Genomic DNA, 20,777 nt, shown 5'->3' with positions numbered 1-20,777 from the left:
AATTATTGGATTACTGGGAACTTCTACAGTGGAGCCCTGGTGATGCAGTGGTTTAGCACTCAGTTGCTAACTGAAAGGTCAGTGGTTTGAACCCACCAGCCTCTCCATGGGAGGAGTTTGTGGCGGCCTGCTTCCGTAAAGATTATAGCCTTGGAAATCCTGTGGGGCAGCTCTACTCTGTCCTATAGGATCGCTACGAGTCAAGACCGACTCGGTGGCAGTGGGTTTGGTTTGGGGACTTCTTCTACAAGATGGTGGATGGGTACATGCTCAGCTTGCTGCCTCCTGCTCTGAGCCTTCTCTAGTTGTTCATGTTTCCCAAAGTTGTTTATATTGTCATAAACATGCTCTAAATCAATGTCAGGGGCATTTGTCTTTTAAGTTTCCTTGGAACCATGATATTTTTATCTTTGCTTCACCAGCCTGTAGTACAGTGCAGACATGTAGTAAGTCATCAGACTGCAAACATAGGCTGAAGGAAATCCAGTAACCCAAAGACAACTGCGGTGTTGTTACCTTTTCATTCAATCAGTATATGTACATTGTAATGCCAACAAGTACAATGATTACTAATATTTTTCTAATACTGTATATAATCTATCTATAAAAATAAAGCAAAGCCCATATTAAAGGAACAGATGTAGACCAAAAAACCAAACTCGTTGCTGTCCAGTCAGTCCTGACTCAGCGATCCTATAGGACAGAGTAGAACTGCCCTATAGGGTTTCCAAGGAATGGCTGGTAGATATGAACTGCCATCCTCTTGGTTAGCATCCGAGTTCTTAACCAGGGCACCACTGGGGCTCCAACATAGCCACCCTCCCTATATTGTATAGTCTTTACTTAAAATAAGATGTTTATTTATGTATAGACCAAAAATCAAACCCTATTCTGACTCATAGCGACCCTATAGGACAGAGTAGAACTGCCCCATAGGGTTTCTGAGGAGCACCTGGTGGATTCGAACTGCCAGCCTTTTGGATAACGGCTGTAGCTCTTAACCACCGTGCTACCACAGTTTCCATTTATGTATAGTCCTTATTTAAAACAAGGGAAAATATCATTAGTCAAGTGATTACCGTGTTATTGACCCCAGGTCAGTTGCTTTTACTTTTCCTTTTAATCTTCATTGCAGTCCTCTGAAGTCGGTATTCTTATGTCTCTTTTGAAAGTGGAATCCCAATGATGCTTAAAGCCAGGAAGACAGGGAAGGGATGGTTTGTTAAAATAGCTGCCAGTTGGAATTCTCTTGAAGTATGTTACAATTTAACTATCGTTTTTTGTGTATTAGATATATTGAAATATTGAATTATAACGTCTTTTGGTCCCACCCTTGGGAAACTCTTGTTACCTAACATGATTATGAAGCATAATTCAGCCCCACGGCACTGAATCAAAGTTAAAAAGCAATATGCCTACTTGGAAGACATCCCATGTATGATCTGTAGTGCAGAAATAAAGCAAACTCCAATAAAAGCAGAGTGACTTACCAATTTTAATAGGACTAGATATTATCAAATCAATATTATTCAGACTTTGTACTTGGTATGCCCCTAGGGCTACCGTGGAATTATGTGTTACTAAGTTCATTTTCTCAGAGGAAATACACCAAAGCATAAGAACAGGCTGTAGAGATATGAACAGTCATTTGTTAATGATTTCTCATTACCTAAACAAAGGAAAAAAATTATAGAGTGTTGGCAATCTATTTGCTTTTATGAATAATAAAAAAATATATATTTTTAATGAATATGATATTAAAATATTAAATACTTTAAAGTATGACTCTTTCATTAGGTCTGTGTTATCATAACCTAGTCTCTTGGTCGCAATAATTAAAAAGCTCCATTGCCAAAGATTTTTTTTGCTTGAATTTATAGAATGATGATAGTGGCTGCTATTATTAGACAGTCATATTTATTACAACAGCCGTGGGTTGCTCTCAAGAAGCGCTTCCTTTTTCTTAGTAACAAAATGAAATTCTGTGATCATCAAGCAGTACTTCAAAGACAAAAGCTGCTTTTTCCCCACATAAAATTGAGTTTAGTACAACATACCAGTTTTCCTTTTTGTTCAAGTCATGACAATCCTTAATAGAAAAGAGTTCTTTTAAGTCTCCTGAGTCATTTTTTACCAGTCCATTTCTATGGTGCAATGTTAGAAAACTCATCCTTGGAAAGAAGGTATATGTCAACTCTTATTCTATGTTAAACATGTCTCAGCACTCTGGAAGAATTTAGTACCGCAGCTGGATAAACAATATCCTTTCAGAGCTTGTGTCTCCCCCTGGGCTGCCTGGCTGTAGGAGTGGAAGTTGCCAGATTGTCTGGCATCTTGACTATGAACAGGCACAGGTACAAGGTAGTTCTCAGGAAACCTGTACCTTCTCTTCACCTGTAATCTCAAAGGCAAAGCAGTTCCTGAAGGGCTAACGCTCTTGACTGGGTGCAGTGATCCCTAGAATTTGAATTTTAACATAATTATGTTGACAGATAAAACCACCAATTGTGACTGTCCCTAGGCCTAGCTCCTTTACCTTCTCTGTGACCACTGAAGAAAGGACAACAGCTTGGCCCTGATAACACAGGAGGAAGGCCAAGGAGACTCCATTCTCATTGTATTTGGGCACATAGAATTCAGGTAGAGCTGCTGCTACAAAAAAATAAATACATGAAAAAACTATGGTATCTACTTAAAACAAAGGAAAACAAAGCAGAGAGAAAAGACAGATGAAGAATCTATTATGGAAGATGTTGCACTGATTATACAGAAAAACAAATGCTTTATTTTATCAAAGACATTAAAAAGAACACAAAATGTATGAGATGACATTAAAGACGAGATGATAGGACAACAAAAAGGGAAGGAGGTTGCAGTGCTAAGGAAGGAAAACGAAGACCGGAAAACACTCATAGAATTGTTGAATTAACCAGTGCATGAGAAAGAAAATAGAATTGGTGAAATAAAGGGAAAGCTTGAAAAAAAAAATACATACAATGCAGAGGAAAAAGACAAAGGAATAAAAGCAATTAGAAAATGAAAGATATGGTCAGTGGACGATGGGTTTTCAATATGTGGATAATTGACATTTCTGAGGTAGAGAATAAAACAAAAGGAAAAAAACACGTTCAAAGAGATAATAACACTGTCCTAAAATGAAGGAAGATTGGAAATTCAGGGAAAAATAAAACTCCAGAGTGATCAACAGTGAGATGGACGCAAGTGAACTGGCTGGAGCAGAGAAGCCAGTCACCAAACAGACCTGCACAGATACAGGACCTTGACTGATGAGAAAGGTGGCCGTGTGGATCATGGGGAAAAAAAAAAAAAAAGGGAGGAAGGACAGTCTTTTTCAGTAAATTCTGCTGAGTCAGTTCAGTGAGTATATGAGGAAAACAAAACAAAGCTTGGTTCCTATGTCATTCCATATGCAAAGTCAATTCTAGGTAGATTGAAAAGTGAAACAAAAGAAGAAAACTTTATGAACTGGTAAAGGCAAAGACTTCTTTAGTGGAACACAGAGAACACTAGCCATAAAGGAAAATCGACAATTTGGTATGTGCACTAACTTTTCTCTTTCAGAGATAGAAATTTTGTTTCCGATCGTTCTTCCATTGGGAGCCTGTCTAGTGCAAATGCAGCTGGCCGCATCCAGCAGCTTCATTTGTCAGAAGACTTAAGCCCTCGGGAAATACAAGAAAATATCGTCTCTCTTCAAGCAGGTATTTATGTTATCTTACTATTTTTTTTTTTTTTTTGGTACTATGTCCTTATTATGTTGTATTATTACTCGGTGTTATAAAATTAGTATGACAATGTTGCTTAGACCCAATTTGTAAGTTTAAAATACGTAAAGTTAAATCCGTGTGGATGCTGGAAACTTCTTGGTGGCATCTTCTGCTGACTGTATCTTTCATTTTCTAATTGCCTTTGTTCCTTTGTCCCTTTCCTCTGCATTATGTGCAGAGGAAATGCTGGGATATGATACAACTAACGGTCCCCTCCCTGCCACGTTCTGAATGCGCTGAGAAATAAACATGGAGTTTGTCCGTGAACAGAATCAGGCTTCCTCTTGTTTTCTGCATCTTGGGGCACCCTACTAAAGGGATCATTTGCAATGCACATACCTAACCCCTCCTGGTGCAGGGGAGCCTTCCTCGCACTCAGTAGGCACCAGAAGAAAAGGCAGGGACAGCGGCCGCAGGTCGCACACGGGAGCAGAAGCAGCACTGCATGCGCAGATCTTTCAGCAGGCCACCTCCAACAGTCCTGCAGTCTGTGTAGCCCGAGCGCTGCTGGCCAGGCTGGGTGCAGAGAAGCACTGTCTGGGCCAACAGTTGGCACAGAGCCTAAGCTGGAAAGAGCAGACATGGGGGCAGGGGCAGGAAATGAGAGGATAGGAGAAGGGCAGACTTTTTTTGCCCCCTTCATTTCCTCCTGGAGCCGTGGTGGTGCACTGGTCAAGAGCAATGGCTGCTAACCCAAAGGCCAGCAGTTCAAGTCCACCAGCCACTTCTTGGAAACCATATAGGGCAGTTCTACTCTGTCGTATAAGGTAGCTATGAGTCGGAATCAACTTGAGGACAATAAGTTTATTTCCTCTTGGAGATTGGAGACGATGTTTCTTCTCAGAAGTGTGAGGAAGGGAGGAGATAAGATCCCCTTGAACATTTGTTTTGCTTTCTGTGAAAGGTCTCTGTCTCCGTACAGGAGCCTGTGCTGGGTGTTTCTGGTCTGAAGTCTCCACAGGGAGTCCAGACTCTGCTGAATCTCAGTGCTCGTGTTATTTCTAGGCCTCTCTCAGAAAGTGGGTGAGATTGATGGTGGTAGCAGTCAGAAGAGCGGTTGCCTAGATGTGGGGTTATTAGAGGGCTATTGCCTGGGTAAGGACACGAGGGAGCTTTGGAGGCTAGAAATTTCCTCTGTCTTGATCTGGGTGGTGGTAGTAACAGTGTGTACCAAAAAAGCCAAACCAGTTGCCTTGGAGTCGATTCTGACTCATAGCGACCCTACAGGACAGAGTAGAACTGCCCCATATGGTTTCCAAGGAGCGCCTGGTGGCTTCAAACTGCTGACCTTTTGGTTAGTAGTCGTAGCACTTAACCGACACCACCAGGGTTTGCAAACAGTGTATATAGACATGTGATACCTCACCAAGCTGGACACTTAAGATATTTTCCCTCTAGGCAGCTTACTGGGTATATTTCATACTTACTGGGTATATTTCAATAAAAAAAAGGAAAAATAAGGAAAAACTTCTAAAACATAATGGGTTAAGAGTAGGGTCAGAGTCTTGGCTCTACCTACTTTGATGGCTGTGTGGCCTTGGGCAAGTTCCTAACCTCTCTGATCCTCAGTTTTGCTCATTCGTGTGAATGGTGATGATAGTTGTGGTGTCGGTATTGGAGAGTTATCGTAAGAAGTATCTGAGGATGTATGTAAAGTCCATAGCACAGTGCCTGGCCCAAGGCAAGGGCTCAGTGAAATGGTATTGTACTTTAAAGATGCCCTGGGAGGACAACATCCCCCTCAGTGTGGATGCCATCAGAGGCCACCCTGTTGGCTAGAGGGAGGGAGGAGTGGATAGCGTTAAGGGCAAGGGATTGAACGTCTGGCACGCTGGGGTCAGACTCCTGGCCCTGCTCACTTACTGGCTGTGTGGCCCTCTCTGAACCTTAGTTTTCTCATCTGTAAAATTGAGAAACACAGTACATACTATGATTATTAGGATTAATTTGGATAATGTATTTAAAGCATTTGTTCATTTATTCAACGTGGTAGATATACTTATTGAGCACCTACTAAGTGCCAGGCATGTTGAGCACTGGGGATTCAATGAGCCAGGTAAAGGCAGTTCCTGCCTCCTAGCACATAGTTGTTGTTATGTGCCATTGAGTCAATTCTGACTCATAGCAACCCTACTGGACAGAGTAGAACTGCCCCACAGGGTTTCCAAGAAGTGGCTGGTAGATTTGAACAGCTGACCTTTTGGTTAGCAGCCTGAGCTCTTAACCACTGCGCCACCAGGGCTTAGCACATAGTAGGTGCTCAGTAAAAGGCTGCTGCAGTGTACCTGCACACGAATGGCATGAAGGGTGAGGTTAAAAGTCGTGGGAGGTTAGTTTCTCTTTTTCCAGAGCTGTGCCAGAAGGAAAGTTAGTGTCCTTGAGTTGTTGCTTGGATAAAATTCCATTGGAGTTAGAGTATTGAAGTAAACCTGTGAAAGCGCAGTTGCGGTGATCACGTACCCTCTCCACTTTTCGTTCCAGCCTGCTGTGCTGCCCTCACTGAACTGGTGCTCAACGACACCAACGCCCACCAGGTGGTTCAGGTGAGAAGGCTCCTGTTGGAGGAACTAGAGTGTTCTGTCTAAGGCCGGTCCCAGAACCATGTCATAATCAGCCCCACCTTGTGATGAAGCCTGGATCCCAGAACACGTGTTTTGGGATCCCATCACATGATTTTTAAATGTTTTCATGTATTTTACTTAATTTACAGAGTTCTATCTTCCATTCTTCTCGCCCTCCTTTTACTCACTTGGTTTGAAAAGAACTGACGTGGTTAAGTGACAATGACATTGTTTCTCTGCTTACGTTTTGACTAGCATTATGTTCAGTCTTTTTCATTTTCTTTATCCATTTTTTTTTAAGTGATTCTGAATTGCTTTAATTGTAGGCATACAGGGTACCATGAGTTAAGGAATATAGCCTTTTTAACTATGAATATATTAAATTATCCAGTTAGAGGTGATTAAAACATACCCAGCAACATATTTATTGCCAAGAAATTGATTTCACAAAGCATAATTCATCAATTAGTCCACTATTTATATAGTTATATATGTGTTTGTGTGTGTATATATTTAAAAAACAACCCTTGTATGGGTTTCTGTGGCAAAAGTTATCCTTATTAAATTTTGCAGAGGAAACCTTTTTTTTTTTTTGGTCAGCCGAACATATGCAGTGTCAACTTCAAAATACATAAGTTTATAAAAGTAAGGGGTAAGACTGTCACTGATCAAAGTCCCTAGTGGAAGCTCAGCAAATTAGGGGATAGTTGATGGGGCAGGGTATTTGGAATCAGCTAGTTTGGGGTTCAATTCCTGGTGTCACCACTTGTTAGCTTCACCCCTGGAAAAACAAGTGAATCAAAGTTACAGATTTCTCATATGTGGAACAGGAAAATTATACAGTAATTCACAGAATCACTCTAAGGATTAAATACAGTAAGACGTTTAATCAGACCTCTTTGTGGTTATAATGTACAATATAAGATTAAAGCTCTTTGCGGTTATGGTATAAATGGCCACACGTAACAGAGTAAGCAAATTATTTACTTGATAATGGAAAAGTAGCAACAAGTTGATATTAAAATTTTTTTGGCTGATTTCTGTACGTGTATATTTATATTAGCATAAGCCTAGAAGGATGTTAACTGTGTTTTCAAAGATAGTTTTTGTTTTCTTTTTTCAATTTGTTTTTTTTTCCTTTTATTTTTTTAAACAATGGTTGACCTTTATATATTCTTTAATTACAGAAACTATAAAGGGAGAAATTGTATCCCATAGTCAGGCATTTGAAATGCAAAGATAAAGATATTTGGATCCCCTCATTCTTTGCCTTTTAATCTTATATCTTTTTAAAATATTTAACTTGCTTAAAAAATTACATTTTATTATCTATAATCTTGATTCTTTAAAGAAAATTGAAATTTGAAGTTTGTGGTTACATTCTTTGGTGTTAAGAGTATTACATTGGCATTTTAGTATTGTCCTGAAATATTTACTTAACTTGCCAAAATGTGTACTAACATTTCTTCTTTAGTATTGTGAGATTGTTTAGTTGTTTCTTTATGTTTGCTTTGCCACTGGTCACTGATAAGACGACCCCTTTTTTCCTCTAGGAAAATGGTGTGTATATAATAGCAAAATTAATTTTACCAAACAAACAAAAGAATGCAGCAAAAACTACTCTTTTACAGGTAATAAATATGTTCACTGCTCTTTAGTATCAAGTTATTGAAATCGGGGGAAACTTTGACACAGTAATTATGATTTTTAGAATTTTAGTTTCGTGGTAGTCCCTGTGCTGCGAGGAAATTTATTTTGTGCAAAAGGCTGATATAGAAACGAATGATACTAAAACAATGTGAAAGGCTTAGCAGTGGTTTCTCTGTGTGAGGGAATGCGCTGATTTTATTTATACATTTCCTTGCTTATCAGTAAGTTGCATTACACATATTGCTTGTGTGTCAGAAGACAGTAAAGGGGAGGATGATAGGCCGTCTTCAGGCATGAACCACAGCCACTCAGATTTCATCTTTAAAAAGCCAAGCCTTTAAAATGGACGAGGAGGGACTTGCTGAGTGGACAGGAGGGTACGAGGGTACGGGTGAGCACCTACAGCTTCTGCTGCAGGGTGGAGGGGTGCCCTGCAGAGGCAATGACACATGCAGGCGGTGGAAGGCCTCCGGAGAGCTTAGAGTGTGTTTAGGGAAGTGTGGCCTCCTCAGTGGGCTGGGCTGCATGTTTGGGGGACAGAGAGTCGCAGGAGATGAGAACTCAAGCGTAAAAAGGAGACAAGTTATGTAGGGTCCTATGTGCTTTTCTGGGGGACAGACATTGGGGAGCCGGCACCCCCAATGACACTGAAATGACAAATTCAGGTTTAAAGTAAGTCTTTGCAGTAGGTACATCTCATCTTTTTGGGGGTTATTTAGAGAAGTGACTAGGAAACAACCTTTGCCTCTAGTCTGACTTAAGAGCTATCATCTAGATTGATGGTCAGAGGTGGTCGGAGGTAGCATTGACTTTTGGTGCTCCCCGTGTGCTGACAGGTGGCAGTTTTTGGAGAGCTGCCAGTGAGAACACACAGGTGTGGTACTTGGTTTCTTTGGTGCATCACAGATGCCTGTCCATGTGCTGGAAACAGATGAAGTCAAGTCCAGCCTGCAGATGGGTTTTCTTAAGCCAGTGGAGTGATTTTTATTTTATTAATTTTGTTGTTGTTGTTGAGAATATACGCAGCAAAACATACACCAATTCAACAATTTCTACATGTACAATTCAGTGACATTGATTATTACATTCTAGGAGTTGTACAACCATTCTCGCCCTCCTTTTCTGAGCTGTTCCTCCCCCATTAACGTAAACTCGCTGGCCACTGAAAGTACCTGTCTAATCTTTTAAGTTGCTCTTATCAATTTGATCCCATGTAGATTGATCCTAAGAGACCATAATGCTCAAGGCAGACATTCTTTACTAGTTAAGCTAGACTGTGGTTTGATTTTAAGAAGAGTTCAGGGGACATTTTTTGTTGAAGGTTATAGATTATCTCAAGGCAATAGTTTCAGGTGTTCCTCTAGCCTCCATGGCTCCAGAAAGTCTGGAGCCCATGAAAATTTGAAATTCTATTCTGCATTTTCCCCCTTTTGATCAGAATTCTTCTATAGGCCAGTAGAGTGGTTTTTAAAATTCAAACTGGCTAGCTTTCGAGGAGCATGCATGTTCGCTACTTTCTCACAGTCCTTGTGATTCTCTCACCAGGCTCCTTCATTTTCTTAGCTGCCTGGCCTCTCTGGACAATTTTGTTTGTAAACTTTGTATATTCTGGTCCCTAATTTTATGAAATGATCTCAGATTCCAATTCAGCAGACTCTGAATACCCCAGTGGTGGCCTCTTGTATAGGTACAACTGCAAGCTGGTGGCTCTCTTTTTCTTGGCACGGCAGAATGTCAGATGTTTATTTTTCTTAGTTAAAGTATCACAGGCCTCTTTCTGAGTGTTCTAGGGAGCTGCTGTAGATTGTTCTATTTGGGGAACGCTTAAGACTCTTTACTCAAGAGACCAATTTGTCAAGTTTGAGTCCAGTGTGCTTACGGCTATTTTTATATGTCATCATTTCTGGTGTTTATTTTCTCACAGAAACCATATAAATATTGAGGCATACATAGCAGGCTTCAGAGAAAATAAACTTTGAGCTCCTGGAAATCTTTGGACGTTTGTTTTTCTCAGTAAAGGAATCTCATTTCTTGTCTCTGTGCTCATTTTGCACTTCCTAGAAAGGTATTAATGACAAGTGCTGAGTGAAACAAGGCCAAGATCCCTAGATTCTATAACACGAACATTTTTAAATACAAGAAGTACCCCAAGTGGTGGGTTTTTTTTTTTTTTTTTTTGGTTTTCTATTATAAGCTTTAGCGCCACCATCGTCCAGCCACTCATAAGGAAGCCATTTAATGTTTACTTCATGATAATTCTGTCCTGAAATTGTTTTAATTTGTTGAGCTACCATTTAAGAATAATACACTCTTTTCCTTTCTAGTGTTATGCTTTCAGAGCCTTGAGGTTTCTCTTCAGTATGGAAAGAAACAGACCACTCTTTAAAAGGTAGAGAAACCCAATGGTCAGAGATGGTTAAGTTCAACTGTGTTCATTTGCCCGATTTAGATGCAAACAGCGAGAGAAGACTGACTCAGGACGTGCCTTCAGACATCTAAGAGCCCACAGACATGACTGAGCTATCCTAGAGATATTTTAGTGTTTCGAGTTAGCAGTATGATGACGAAAGAGCTTTACGCACTATATCGGTACAACTTCCCGTACTTAGATGTGCTAGTGGGTGTGACGGAAAAGCCACCACCTCGGGAAGCAAGTGCTAGTGAACTACGTGTGTGGTCTTCACGCCATTTAATGAGATGGGTTAGCTGAAATCATAGACTCAAGTTCTTACTAGAATGTTATTGATAAGGCAGAGTAGAAATAAAGCCTTGAGTTAATGTAGCATCTTTTGTTCAGAAAGTATTAAAAAAAAAACCCATTGCCATCAAGTCAATTCTGACTCATAACGACTGTATAGGACAGAGTAGAACTGCCCCATAGGGTTTCCAAGAAGAGCCTGGTGGATTCGAATTGCCGGCCTTTTGGTTTGCAGTCACATTCTTAACTACTATGCCACCAGGGTTTCCTCAGAAAGCATAGAGAGTTTTATGTTATTACTTTATTTCCATACAACGATTGAAGGAAGGGGAAGAAAAGGAAGTTGTATTAGTTATTCATTATAACCTTTCCATTGCAAGGCTCTAAACCATTCGTTTTAGTGGACTTAAATATTTAAGGAAGCCCCTGAAGCCAGTGTCTTGGAAATGTTGCATAAGCCTCTCCATTTGTTTTTTTTACTCTTCAAGAATGGTCACTATAGTGTACTTTTGTTCAGTAATTTGGTATTATTTCTCCACTTTATTGTTAACCTAAGGAAGTTAAATTTGTTTCTTGTAAATCATCTGTGAGTGAGTTAGATCTGTAAGGTAAGCAACAACCAAGCGTCTCTGATTCCTAGATGAAGAGTTTGGGGGTATGTGTTTTTTTCTCATAGACTTTTCCCCACCGACTTGTTCGAGATCTTCATCGACATAGGACATTACGTTCGCGATATCAGTGCGTATGAAGAGCTGGTGTCAAAGCTGAATTTATTAGTGGTGAGTGGTCAGGTGTAGATATTTTGACAGGCTGTTCTGTGATTAGGAGGGGCTTTGTTACAGCAACCCATTTCCTTTTTTGTCTTTTGATTAGGAGGACGAATTGAAGCAAATTGCTGAAAATATCGGAAGCATTAATCAGAATAAAGCCCCCTCAAAGTATATAGGCAACTATGCGATTCTGGACCGTCTTGGCAGTGGCGCTTTTGGCTGTGTCTACAAGGTGACTGTGGCCTTTGGGGACAACATACGGGATGTTGCACTTCCACACCCAGGCTTGATTGGGCTTTGGAGTTGACTTATACGCCCGCTAATAGATTAGAGCCCTAGTCATTGAAAAAGAGTGAACAAATAGATATAAAAATTAGAACGATGCTGCTTTGTCCAACAGATAGTTGTACTGCTGTCATCTGTGCTCTCAGTTCTAGAAACGGGGCACGGACCTTTGGAAGATAAAAGGCTTCATCAGTCTCTCACAAAGGTTTTGTCAGAGTGGCTTGTCCCGATACGTGACACGTTCCCTGAATTCACACCAGTGTTTTTTATTTACCCAGTAAAATCCTGCTGAATATTGCAGACTGACCAGGGGACACCACTGTTTTTTGAGCTAGGAGCCCTAGCGGTGCAGTGGTTAAGGGCTCAGCTGCTAACCGAAAGGTCGGCAGTTCTAGTCCACAAGCTGCTCCTTGGAAACCCTATGGGACAGTCCTACTCTGTCCTGTAGGGTTGCTATGAGTCAGAATCAACTCGACGGCAATGGGTTTGGGCTTTTTTCTTTTTTTTTTTTTTAGTGTAAATACAGCTAGAATCTTGAAAGTTCTGTGATTTATTTAGATGGCTTAATTAATCACGTGACCTTATTAATCCATCTCTTTTCTCACCTTTCTCTCCTCTCCCCATCCTTTCGTTTATTTCTTTATTTTTGTCTTGCTTTTTTTTTTTTTTATTCTAGGTTAGGAAGCGTAGTGGCCAAAATCTTCTAGCAATGAAAGAGGTCAACCTACATAACCCAGCATTTGGAAAGGATAAGAAAGATCGAGACAGCAGTGTAAAGAATATTGTTTCTGAATTAACAATAATTAAAGAGCAGGTAAACGTTTCTCTTGTTTATGAGGATGTCTTCCTGAAATAAATGTCATCAGAAGAAAGTAGAGTTCTTGTGCTATTCTGGTCCATGCTGTTGATGATGACTGGTTCCTTTTAAAACAGATGACATGGGTAGTGATTTATTTAGCCAACTTTCCTTCCAAGGTTTGACATTGAACCGTAGAAGTGCTTTCTGGAGTTTGTCTCAGGGCCGTGGGTACAAAGCGACTGGAGCACATCACGTCTGAGATACCCTTCTCTGTCTTCATTGTAAGCACATCTATTCCGTCTCCTTGTATTGTAGACTATTTGGTTACTTAGTTACATGCATAAAAATATGACTGAGAATTCCCTGACTTTGTCAAATGGAACCAAGCTGTTGACATTCCTCAAATATGGCTCATTAAATCTAAAATGTGGATTTTCAGGATGGGTTATTATTTACTGGCTTCGTGAACAGAATATTCTGACATAACGGCACAGCTCAGTTAGCTATCATGCTGAAGGTTTGTTTGGTGAGAAAGAATAAACATGTCAGAAGACAAAGGGGATTTCTTTTCACGATCTGAGAACACATGGCTGTCTTTTTCCACCCTCCTGATTTGTGTGTTCATTATGAATCCTGTTCATTTATAACTCCTGTGGAGAGTTACCAGCTTCATGGCTCTTTGTTCTCCACTAGTCAGATCTGCTTAGCATCTGTGCTCATACACAAAGAACACCATAAATATGATGGTCTATCAACAGTTCTACTCTAGTTTATAAATTGCAGTAAATATTAACATTAATTGCTTGTTTTATAGTTGACTTTGTATGCTAATAGGTTAGATTAAAAAACTAAGTTAGCATTTGCTCATGTTGAGGGTAATCTAGCCAGTATGTTTTTTGCCTTTAGCACAAGACTAGAACAGGGTTTTTGACCCAAGCTGGTTCAGTATCTCCGCTTGAATACGGTCCTGACTAGTGGGCTAGGTCCAGAATATAGCTTCGATTGCTCACCTGGTCCCACATTGTTTAAACCCCCCGGCCAGTTGCAAAGTGGTGAGGTAAACTCTTAGTTTTAGCACATTTCCTGAGAAAAGACTGTCAGGGTGGGATCATAGAAGAGGCATCTGCTTGGACTTTGAGGTAATTCCAAATTGTACGTCTGCTATCTCAGTAGAGGATTGAGCCAATGGAAAGATTAATAATATTGGGGCCTAAAAGGAGGAGGCAATTAATGGCAGAGAGAAGCAGCAGGAATGGGACTAGAAAGAGAGAGTGTATTTGTTAAGACTACACTACTATAAAAAATAGGCCTCCAAATACCCATCTGCTGCTGCCATTGAGTCGATTCTGACTCATAGCGACCCTATAAGACAGAGTGGAACTGCCCCATAGAGTTTCCAAGGAGCGCCTGGTGGATTCGAACTGCTGACCTTTTGGTTAGCAGCCGTAGCACTTAACCACTACGCCACCAGGGTTTCTGGCCCCAAATAAAAATACAGTGGCTTAAAAAGAAGCCTCACAATAGAGTGGGTTAAGGGAAATAGAAGTTTGTTTTTCTCCCACGTAAATGACCCAAAATGAATGCATCTCATTGGTAGTGTTCTCTGCTCTGCACAGTTGTTTGGGGACGCAGAGTCTTTTTCTCTTATTGTTGTGCCGTCTCCTATAGTCCTGTCCCCACCCACACGATCATTCCATGTTTAAGGTGTAAAAGGAAGAGCATGGACGGAGCACACCTGATGTTTAGGGCTCAGACACAGGAGACACATGGTTTCCACTCACACACCATTGGTGAGGACACTTCTGTCTGCTTGAGGCTGAAAGATGAGGTCTCCGACTGGGAAGCCTGTCCAGCTACAACTCTATTGCATCAGAGGAATGGGAGAGCGGGTCTTGGACAGCTAGCAGTTTCCCCTACAAAAAGACACCAAGAAAGACTAAAGAAAAGATGCAAGCCATTTGTAGATGTAATGGCAGCTCTTCTGAGATAAAACAATGTCAGATTACCTAGAAATTCACATTATAATTAAGCAACTGCAAAAGTTTTAGCATTCTTGTAGATGACCTTTATTAAAAAATTTTTTTTTCATGCCTCATCCTGAAGTAAATTATTATTATAGTTTAATCTATGTCAACTCTTAGGTTATTTCTGTTCCCTAACAATAATTTTGGAGAGCATAGGAAGTTTGGGTAAATAGATACAAATGGATGTATGTAAATATTTAAGTGGTCAGGAGAGGCAGAGAATGATGATGTGGTCTTAGGACCAAAAAACAAAAACCTGTTGCTGTCGAGTTGATTACGACTCATAGTGACCATGTAGGACAGAGTAGAACTGCCCCACAGGGCTTCCAAGGAACGTCTGGTGGATTGGAACTGCCAACCTTTAGGTTAGCAGCCAAATTCTTAACCTCTGCGCCACCAGGGTTTCCAGTGTTAGGACGGAGGGTGTTAAATGAACTCTGAGATTCCCTCTGGTCCTCAGATTCTACAGTTCCCTATTTCGGTCAAGTCAGGTGATAAAGCACAATACGTCTTACTTCCGTTTGATCAAGCTGTTTAGGAGCTAGCCATTTTCAGATTAGTTTTGTTAACAACACAAGTCCTGAAAGATCTCAATTAGAGATATCTTGAAATGCTTAGTTTTAGAAATATATATATATTTTTTGGTTTATTTTCAAATATGGAGTTCAACTAAATAGCCTATGAGAAAATGTTTCGAAGTAGTGTAATGTTTGTTGTTTCTTTTTCTTACAGCTTTATCATCCCAACATCGTACGCTATTACAAAACGTTTCTGGAAAGTAAGTACGAGTTTGCCTGGTATTTCCAATTATGGAAAATAGTCTTAGTTTTACATATTTTTATATCGAATGTCACAAAATCAGCTTAATAAACTATTTTTTTTTCACTTTTTTTGTTTACACTATAGTGGACCATTTGCATATCATTATTTCGATCAATGAAACCGTAATATGATCGGTGATCTGAAGATAGTCATAAAATACTTAGGTCCACATTGAAAGACCTTACATAAACAAACCAAAACAGTTATTATTACTATTTCCATATGCAGAAAAAAAGCACATAATAGGATCAGGACAAGAGAAAACTCAAGAATGGCGAGTTCTTTAAAAAAATTTAAAAAATGAAGTTTTTTTGTTGAATCAGACATTTTCCACACCTTAAATAAATTGTAGTGGCTTTGATCTTTGAGAACGTCCTGAGGTGACTCAAACAATTAAGCACCCAACTACTAGCCGAAGGTTGGCAGTTTGAACCTACCCAGAGGCACCGTGGAAGACAGGCCTGGCGATCTGCTTCCAAACGGTCACAGCCTTGAAAGCTCTATGAAGCAGTTCTACTCCGCACACTTGGAAACTAACGAGAGGTCTTTGACATTTCTTTTACCTGAAATTCAGGTTAATGCCACAAGGTGGCGATGGTGCCTTGACTGAGCCTGCATGCAGGCCTACGCTGCAAAAAAAAAAAAATTTTTTTAAGGGTGATGGAATATTGAGTTCAAACCCAGAGATAAAGCTAAACTGAGACACTTGCTTAAAAATACATAGACGCTTTTACTGAAATAGCATAAGTATTGATGAGCCTTAATGATTTGTATCACATATGAACATTTCAAAATAAAACCCCATTTGAAGAAAGGTTTAAAGAAGTAAACGAAAAAAAAAAAAAAACAAACCACAAAACCCCAAGCTAAACTGCCAGCTTTTTGGTTAGCAGCCACAGTACAAGGCAGCAACTGAGGCTTTCTCGTAGGTGGCTTCTGCAGAAGTGGATGGTGACTGACAAGAACATTGTTGTTAGTCCAGAAAACTTTTCGTGTTCTTTGGTCTTTGTTAGGATTTTGCCCACCTTCCTTCCCCTGAATGAGTTACCGGAACTCAGTGTTGAAATTCTTCTCCAGTAAATCCCACCTGCTTGGTCGGTTGTTCCCGATATACCCTTAGTTTAGTGCGTGTCCCATCAGAAAGAGACCAAGGTTGGCTTCTGGTTTGTGCTGAAGTGATAGAACTTATTTGTATTTAAAAACCAAAATAAAATTTATTTACCACCTGACATTTCCCGAGAAGAATTTGAAGTAGCTTAAAAAGGTATATAATACATGATAAAATAGATTAGGAAATTGTGATTTAGGGGAACAAAAGGTGAGAAAATTGAAAATAAATCTAGAGGTAAGACTAGTACCTGCAACAAATATTTTTGGAGTTATGAAAAGTTGGAAGCAATATAAATGTTTTTCGGTTGGAGTATGGTTAAATACGTTATGATACATCCATATTACACACTCATCAGAAGAATGGCGTGGCTCTGTGTGTACTGATGTGCCAGGCTGTTGAACACAAGGAGTGTAAGTTACAGAACGTGTATGATATTCTATTTTTATAAATATTGTCTATGTAAATACACGTAAGTGTTATATACATCAAAAAAGGATATACATCTCATACCATTGTTAACAGTTTTGTATTAGTTTTGGAGAGGGAAGTAAAATTTACTTTTTTGTCTCTTGGCATCCAAAGCAAAATGGCAAACGCAATCAGTTATGAGATTCCCAGGATCCGTAAAATAAAAACCAGAAATCCAGCTTTCTCTGCTCTGTAGGGACATAACAAAAATTTTTGTCACGCATGATGCCATTGCACAACCACAGCATGCTTCTAAAGTAGAGTGCTGTAAGTAATTTTGTGAGACTCCAAAACAATGCAGCTTGAAATGCAATTGTCTGAACCTCTGACTTGATGTAAGGGTACGTTTAGATTATGGAGGGGGAAGGTGTTCTTCAGGAAATCCTCCAAGACCTTGCTTGTTCTCTTCGGCTCCTCCCAATCATTGCACACCCTGGTGCACGTAGAAAATGATAATATTTGCCAGAGTCAACTTATGCTAGTTTAGGGAGCTCATACCTGGAAGATACTGTCCCTGGGCTCCGCTTGTCCCAAGGCCCAGTTGCCCCCACCTCCTTCAGGGCTCGGCAGATCCATATCTTAGCACACCTCCAGTTCTTCAGTGTGGTGTTGCATAAACCCATGGGGAAGCTCAGATTCTAACTTGTAAGTTTTTTTCAAGATTGAATTTAGAAGTCCTTGGGTGATGCAAATGATTGACGTGCTGAGACACTAACCGAAAGGTTGGAGGTTCAAATTCACCCAGAGAGGCCCCAGAAGAAAGACTAGTGATCTACTTCTAAAAAGTCAGCCACCGAAAGCCCGATGGAGCACAGTTCTCCTGTGATGCACACGAGGTTGCCAGGAGTCAGTTGGACTCCGCAACAACTGGTACTGGTTTGGGTGTGTTAAATTTAAATTTCTGTTACCATTTTGTGTGTTTTTCTACAGATGACAGATTATATATAGTCATGGAGCTGATAGAAGGGGCCCCTCTTGGAGAACATTTCAGTTCTTTGAAGGAAAAGCAACACCATTTTACTGAAGAAAGACTGTGGAAGATATTTATACAGGTATCCTTTTTTCTTCATTCAATTTTTCCATAGAACGTAGTAAAGCTGCAAGCTGATTTCTTAGAGACATTTGTAGTAGTCACTCTTGGTTATACATATATTGGGAAAATAAAAATTCTCTTTTTATTTGCTGTTTCAAGCTGTGCTTAGCTCTTCGGTACCTACACAAGGAAAAGCGGATAGTCCATAGAGACCTGACACCAAACAACATTATGTTGGGGGATAAGGACAAAGTAACAGTTAGTAAGTATAAAAATCTGAACATTTTTAACTAAAGAATTTCCGGATATTATTCTAGGTCATTGGGCACAGTTGTTAAGAACTCGGCTGCTAACTGAAAGGTCAGCAGCTCAAATCTACCAGCCACTCCCTGGAAACACTGTGGGGCAGTTCTACTTTGTCCTGTGGGGTTGCTATGAGTTGGAACCTACTGGATGGCAGTGGGTTTGGTCAATAGAACTTTTTGCACTGGTGGCAATGTTCTTTATGTGCTGTGTCCCATTTGGTAGCCACTATCTGCACGTGGCTGTTATGTACTTGGAATGTGGCTAGTGTGGTCGTGGAATTGAATTTTTAACTTTATTAAGTTTTAATGAACTTAAATATCCATATGTGGCTAGTGGCTACCATATTGGAGAGTGCAGTTCTAAACGATTGTGTTGTATTTTGCCCATATGAGAGAATAAAGCACCCTTAGGAGGTCTGAGCATTTAAAGTCTCCAATCAGTGGTTTCCAAGTTTTTTTTTCAATAGAACGACAGTACCTCTTCAACAAAAGCTTTTATGACCACGGCATGAGCGCCATGTTTTGAAATGTTTTGCCATAGCCTGTGTCTGATGGGTGACAAATGTATGTATCAAGGGGTAATAAAATCCCAAGCGATTGTATACCTCAGTATACATTACAATATTTTCATCTGTAACAGGTACGTTAAATTGTGGGTACAATTTTACAATTGAGAAGGTTGATTTTCTTTCTACACAATTGTCTAATTCCCAATTGTAACTTAAAATCATTTTTTAGTTGAGGAATTTTGTACACACACACAGAAATAAGGAGATAGATATATATAATTTCTCCTGCCCTTCATTCATGAACACTTGGGTTACTTCGAGTGGGGAGACACATTCCTAAATTAGTGATCTCCAAATGATTTTGATCATGGCTTTTTTACCAGTAAAAAAGGTTTTTGCAAATACACTGCTAATACATGTATGTTTATTTGTAAATTCTATACATATATTACTGTGTAAACATATTATGTAACATATTACATAACAAAATATATTATGTAACAAAATATATATTATGTAACAAAATATATATTATGTAACATATTATATAACAAAATATATAGAAATAAAATACGAAAGATGTGCTAAAAAAGTCCAAATAGAGGTTTTCATGCTTTTCCTGTTCCCCAGTGGATTGCCTTGGACTCCCAGCTTTGGAGACCACCGCACTAAATGTTATTGAGGTGAAAGACAATCATTGATGCCTGAAGTTGAGTCTTTTACTTTCAGTAAGAGTCTAATTCCCAGTGAAGGCAGTTCCCAATGTACACACACACTCACCAAACCCTTCAATAACACCTGTCGGTTTTACTGTTGAGGTTTTTGTAAACAGAACATTCTATCTTAGTTAAAACAAACAAACAAACAAAACAGAAACTACAGATAACCTTCAACTGGAGTTACTTGGAAATATTTCTAAGCCAGTGCTTTGTGAAATAAAAAATGAGACCAAATAATTACGAATCTTCATTTTGAGCACGCATTTGCTTTATCATTTGAAATTATAGTTTTGTTTACCATAGCCTTTTCACTCTCTTTTTAACTGGACTTATGTTTCCTTAAGAATGTTTACTATTTATTTACCATGTTTTTACAGAAATAACGCGCTCCTTCTGCTTTTGCTTGCCGGCCGCGCCCTCCCCCCCAGCGAGGCACCTTACAAGCACCGCCGTGCCAATCCTCTTGGACGTGGTGCTGTAAAAAAAAAAAATTTAGCATAGGATTTTTAAAAGTTATCTGTGTTTGAATTTCATAACAAATAGTATATACACACAGATGTAGACAAATCTGTTTAAGGCCTGAATAATCTTTCTTAGATAGCTGCTCAGGCCATATTTTCTGAGTAATAGCCAACCCTGCATTTTATTTTCTTACTAAGATTAGCAATAATCATCTCTTTTGGTTACATTTAAATACTCCCCCATTGCCGTCAAGTCGATTCCAACTCATGTTTTGAATTTAACCTTTTATTGCAGTAGCCTGAATTATTTTTTTAAAATATATTTTAATGAACTTTTACGTTTATTTTCTTTAATCAGTATCACACATCCGAGTAGTTTATAAATAAAATAGTGCTAAAAAGCTTATAAAGACAAGCAAGTTTCCTGCCCCACCCTCTTACAGCCCCCCACATTCTGTTTCCCCAAAACAGTCACTTTTATTTTTTTTAGCTTTTTCCTCTGGTATTTACCTCTGTACTTCTAAATAATGTGCTGCTTATGACCATTTGTCAATTTTAGACTTTACGGATTTTCCATTGTGATAGCAGAGGATTTTGTTTTCTCATTTCCTTCTCTTCTTCACCTACCATCCTTCCAATACAGTTATAGCGCAGTTCTGGGTGAACTTGACATTTTGAGTGTACATTATTGCCACTGCATAAATATTATTCAGTGTTGGTTACCTTTTCTTTCTCATAGACCTTTTCATTTTACTTGTAGTTAATAATTGCCTT

The 20,777-nt window shown here is 39.5% G+C and overlaps 1 protein-coding gene across 1 annotated transcript in view; it reads left to right on the top strand.

The window, feature by feature from the left end:
• Nucleotides 1-20,777, top strand: part of NEK10 (NIMA related kinase 10) — a 210,985-nt gene that overhangs the window by 54,591 nt on the left and 135,617 nt on the right. The window contains exons 12-21 of the mRNA XM_023554898.2: nucleotides 3,583-3,722; nucleotides 6,270-6,331; nucleotides 7,903-7,980; nucleotides 10,324-10,388; nucleotides 11,374-11,476; nucleotides 11,571-11,699; nucleotides 12,429-12,566; nucleotides 15,308-15,353; nucleotides 17,907-18,028; nucleotides 18,169-18,271. Coding sequence (XP_023410666.2) covers nucleotides 3,583-3,722; nucleotides 6,270-6,331; nucleotides 7,903-7,980; nucleotides 10,324-10,388; nucleotides 11,374-11,476; nucleotides 11,571-11,699; nucleotides 12,429-12,566; nucleotides 15,308-15,353; nucleotides 17,907-18,028; nucleotides 18,169-18,271 — 986 coding nt within the window. The remainder of the gene's footprint in view (nucleotides 1-3,582; nucleotides 3,723-6,269; nucleotides 6,332-7,902; nucleotides 7,981-10,323; nucleotides 10,389-11,373; nucleotides 11,477-11,570; nucleotides 11,700-12,428; nucleotides 12,567-15,307; nucleotides 15,354-17,906; nucleotides 18,029-18,168; nucleotides 18,272-20,777) is intronic.

Source organism: Loxodonta africana, chromosome 27 (assembly GCF_030014295.1).
Source record: "Loxodonta africana isolate mLoxAfr1 chromosome 27, mLoxAfr1.hap2, whole genome shotgun sequence".
Classification (NCBI taxonomy): domain Eukaryota; kingdom Metazoa; phylum Chordata; class Mammalia; order Proboscidea; family Elephantidae; genus Loxodonta; species Loxodonta africana.
This window is presented reverse-complemented; position numbering and strand designations above follow the sequence as displayed.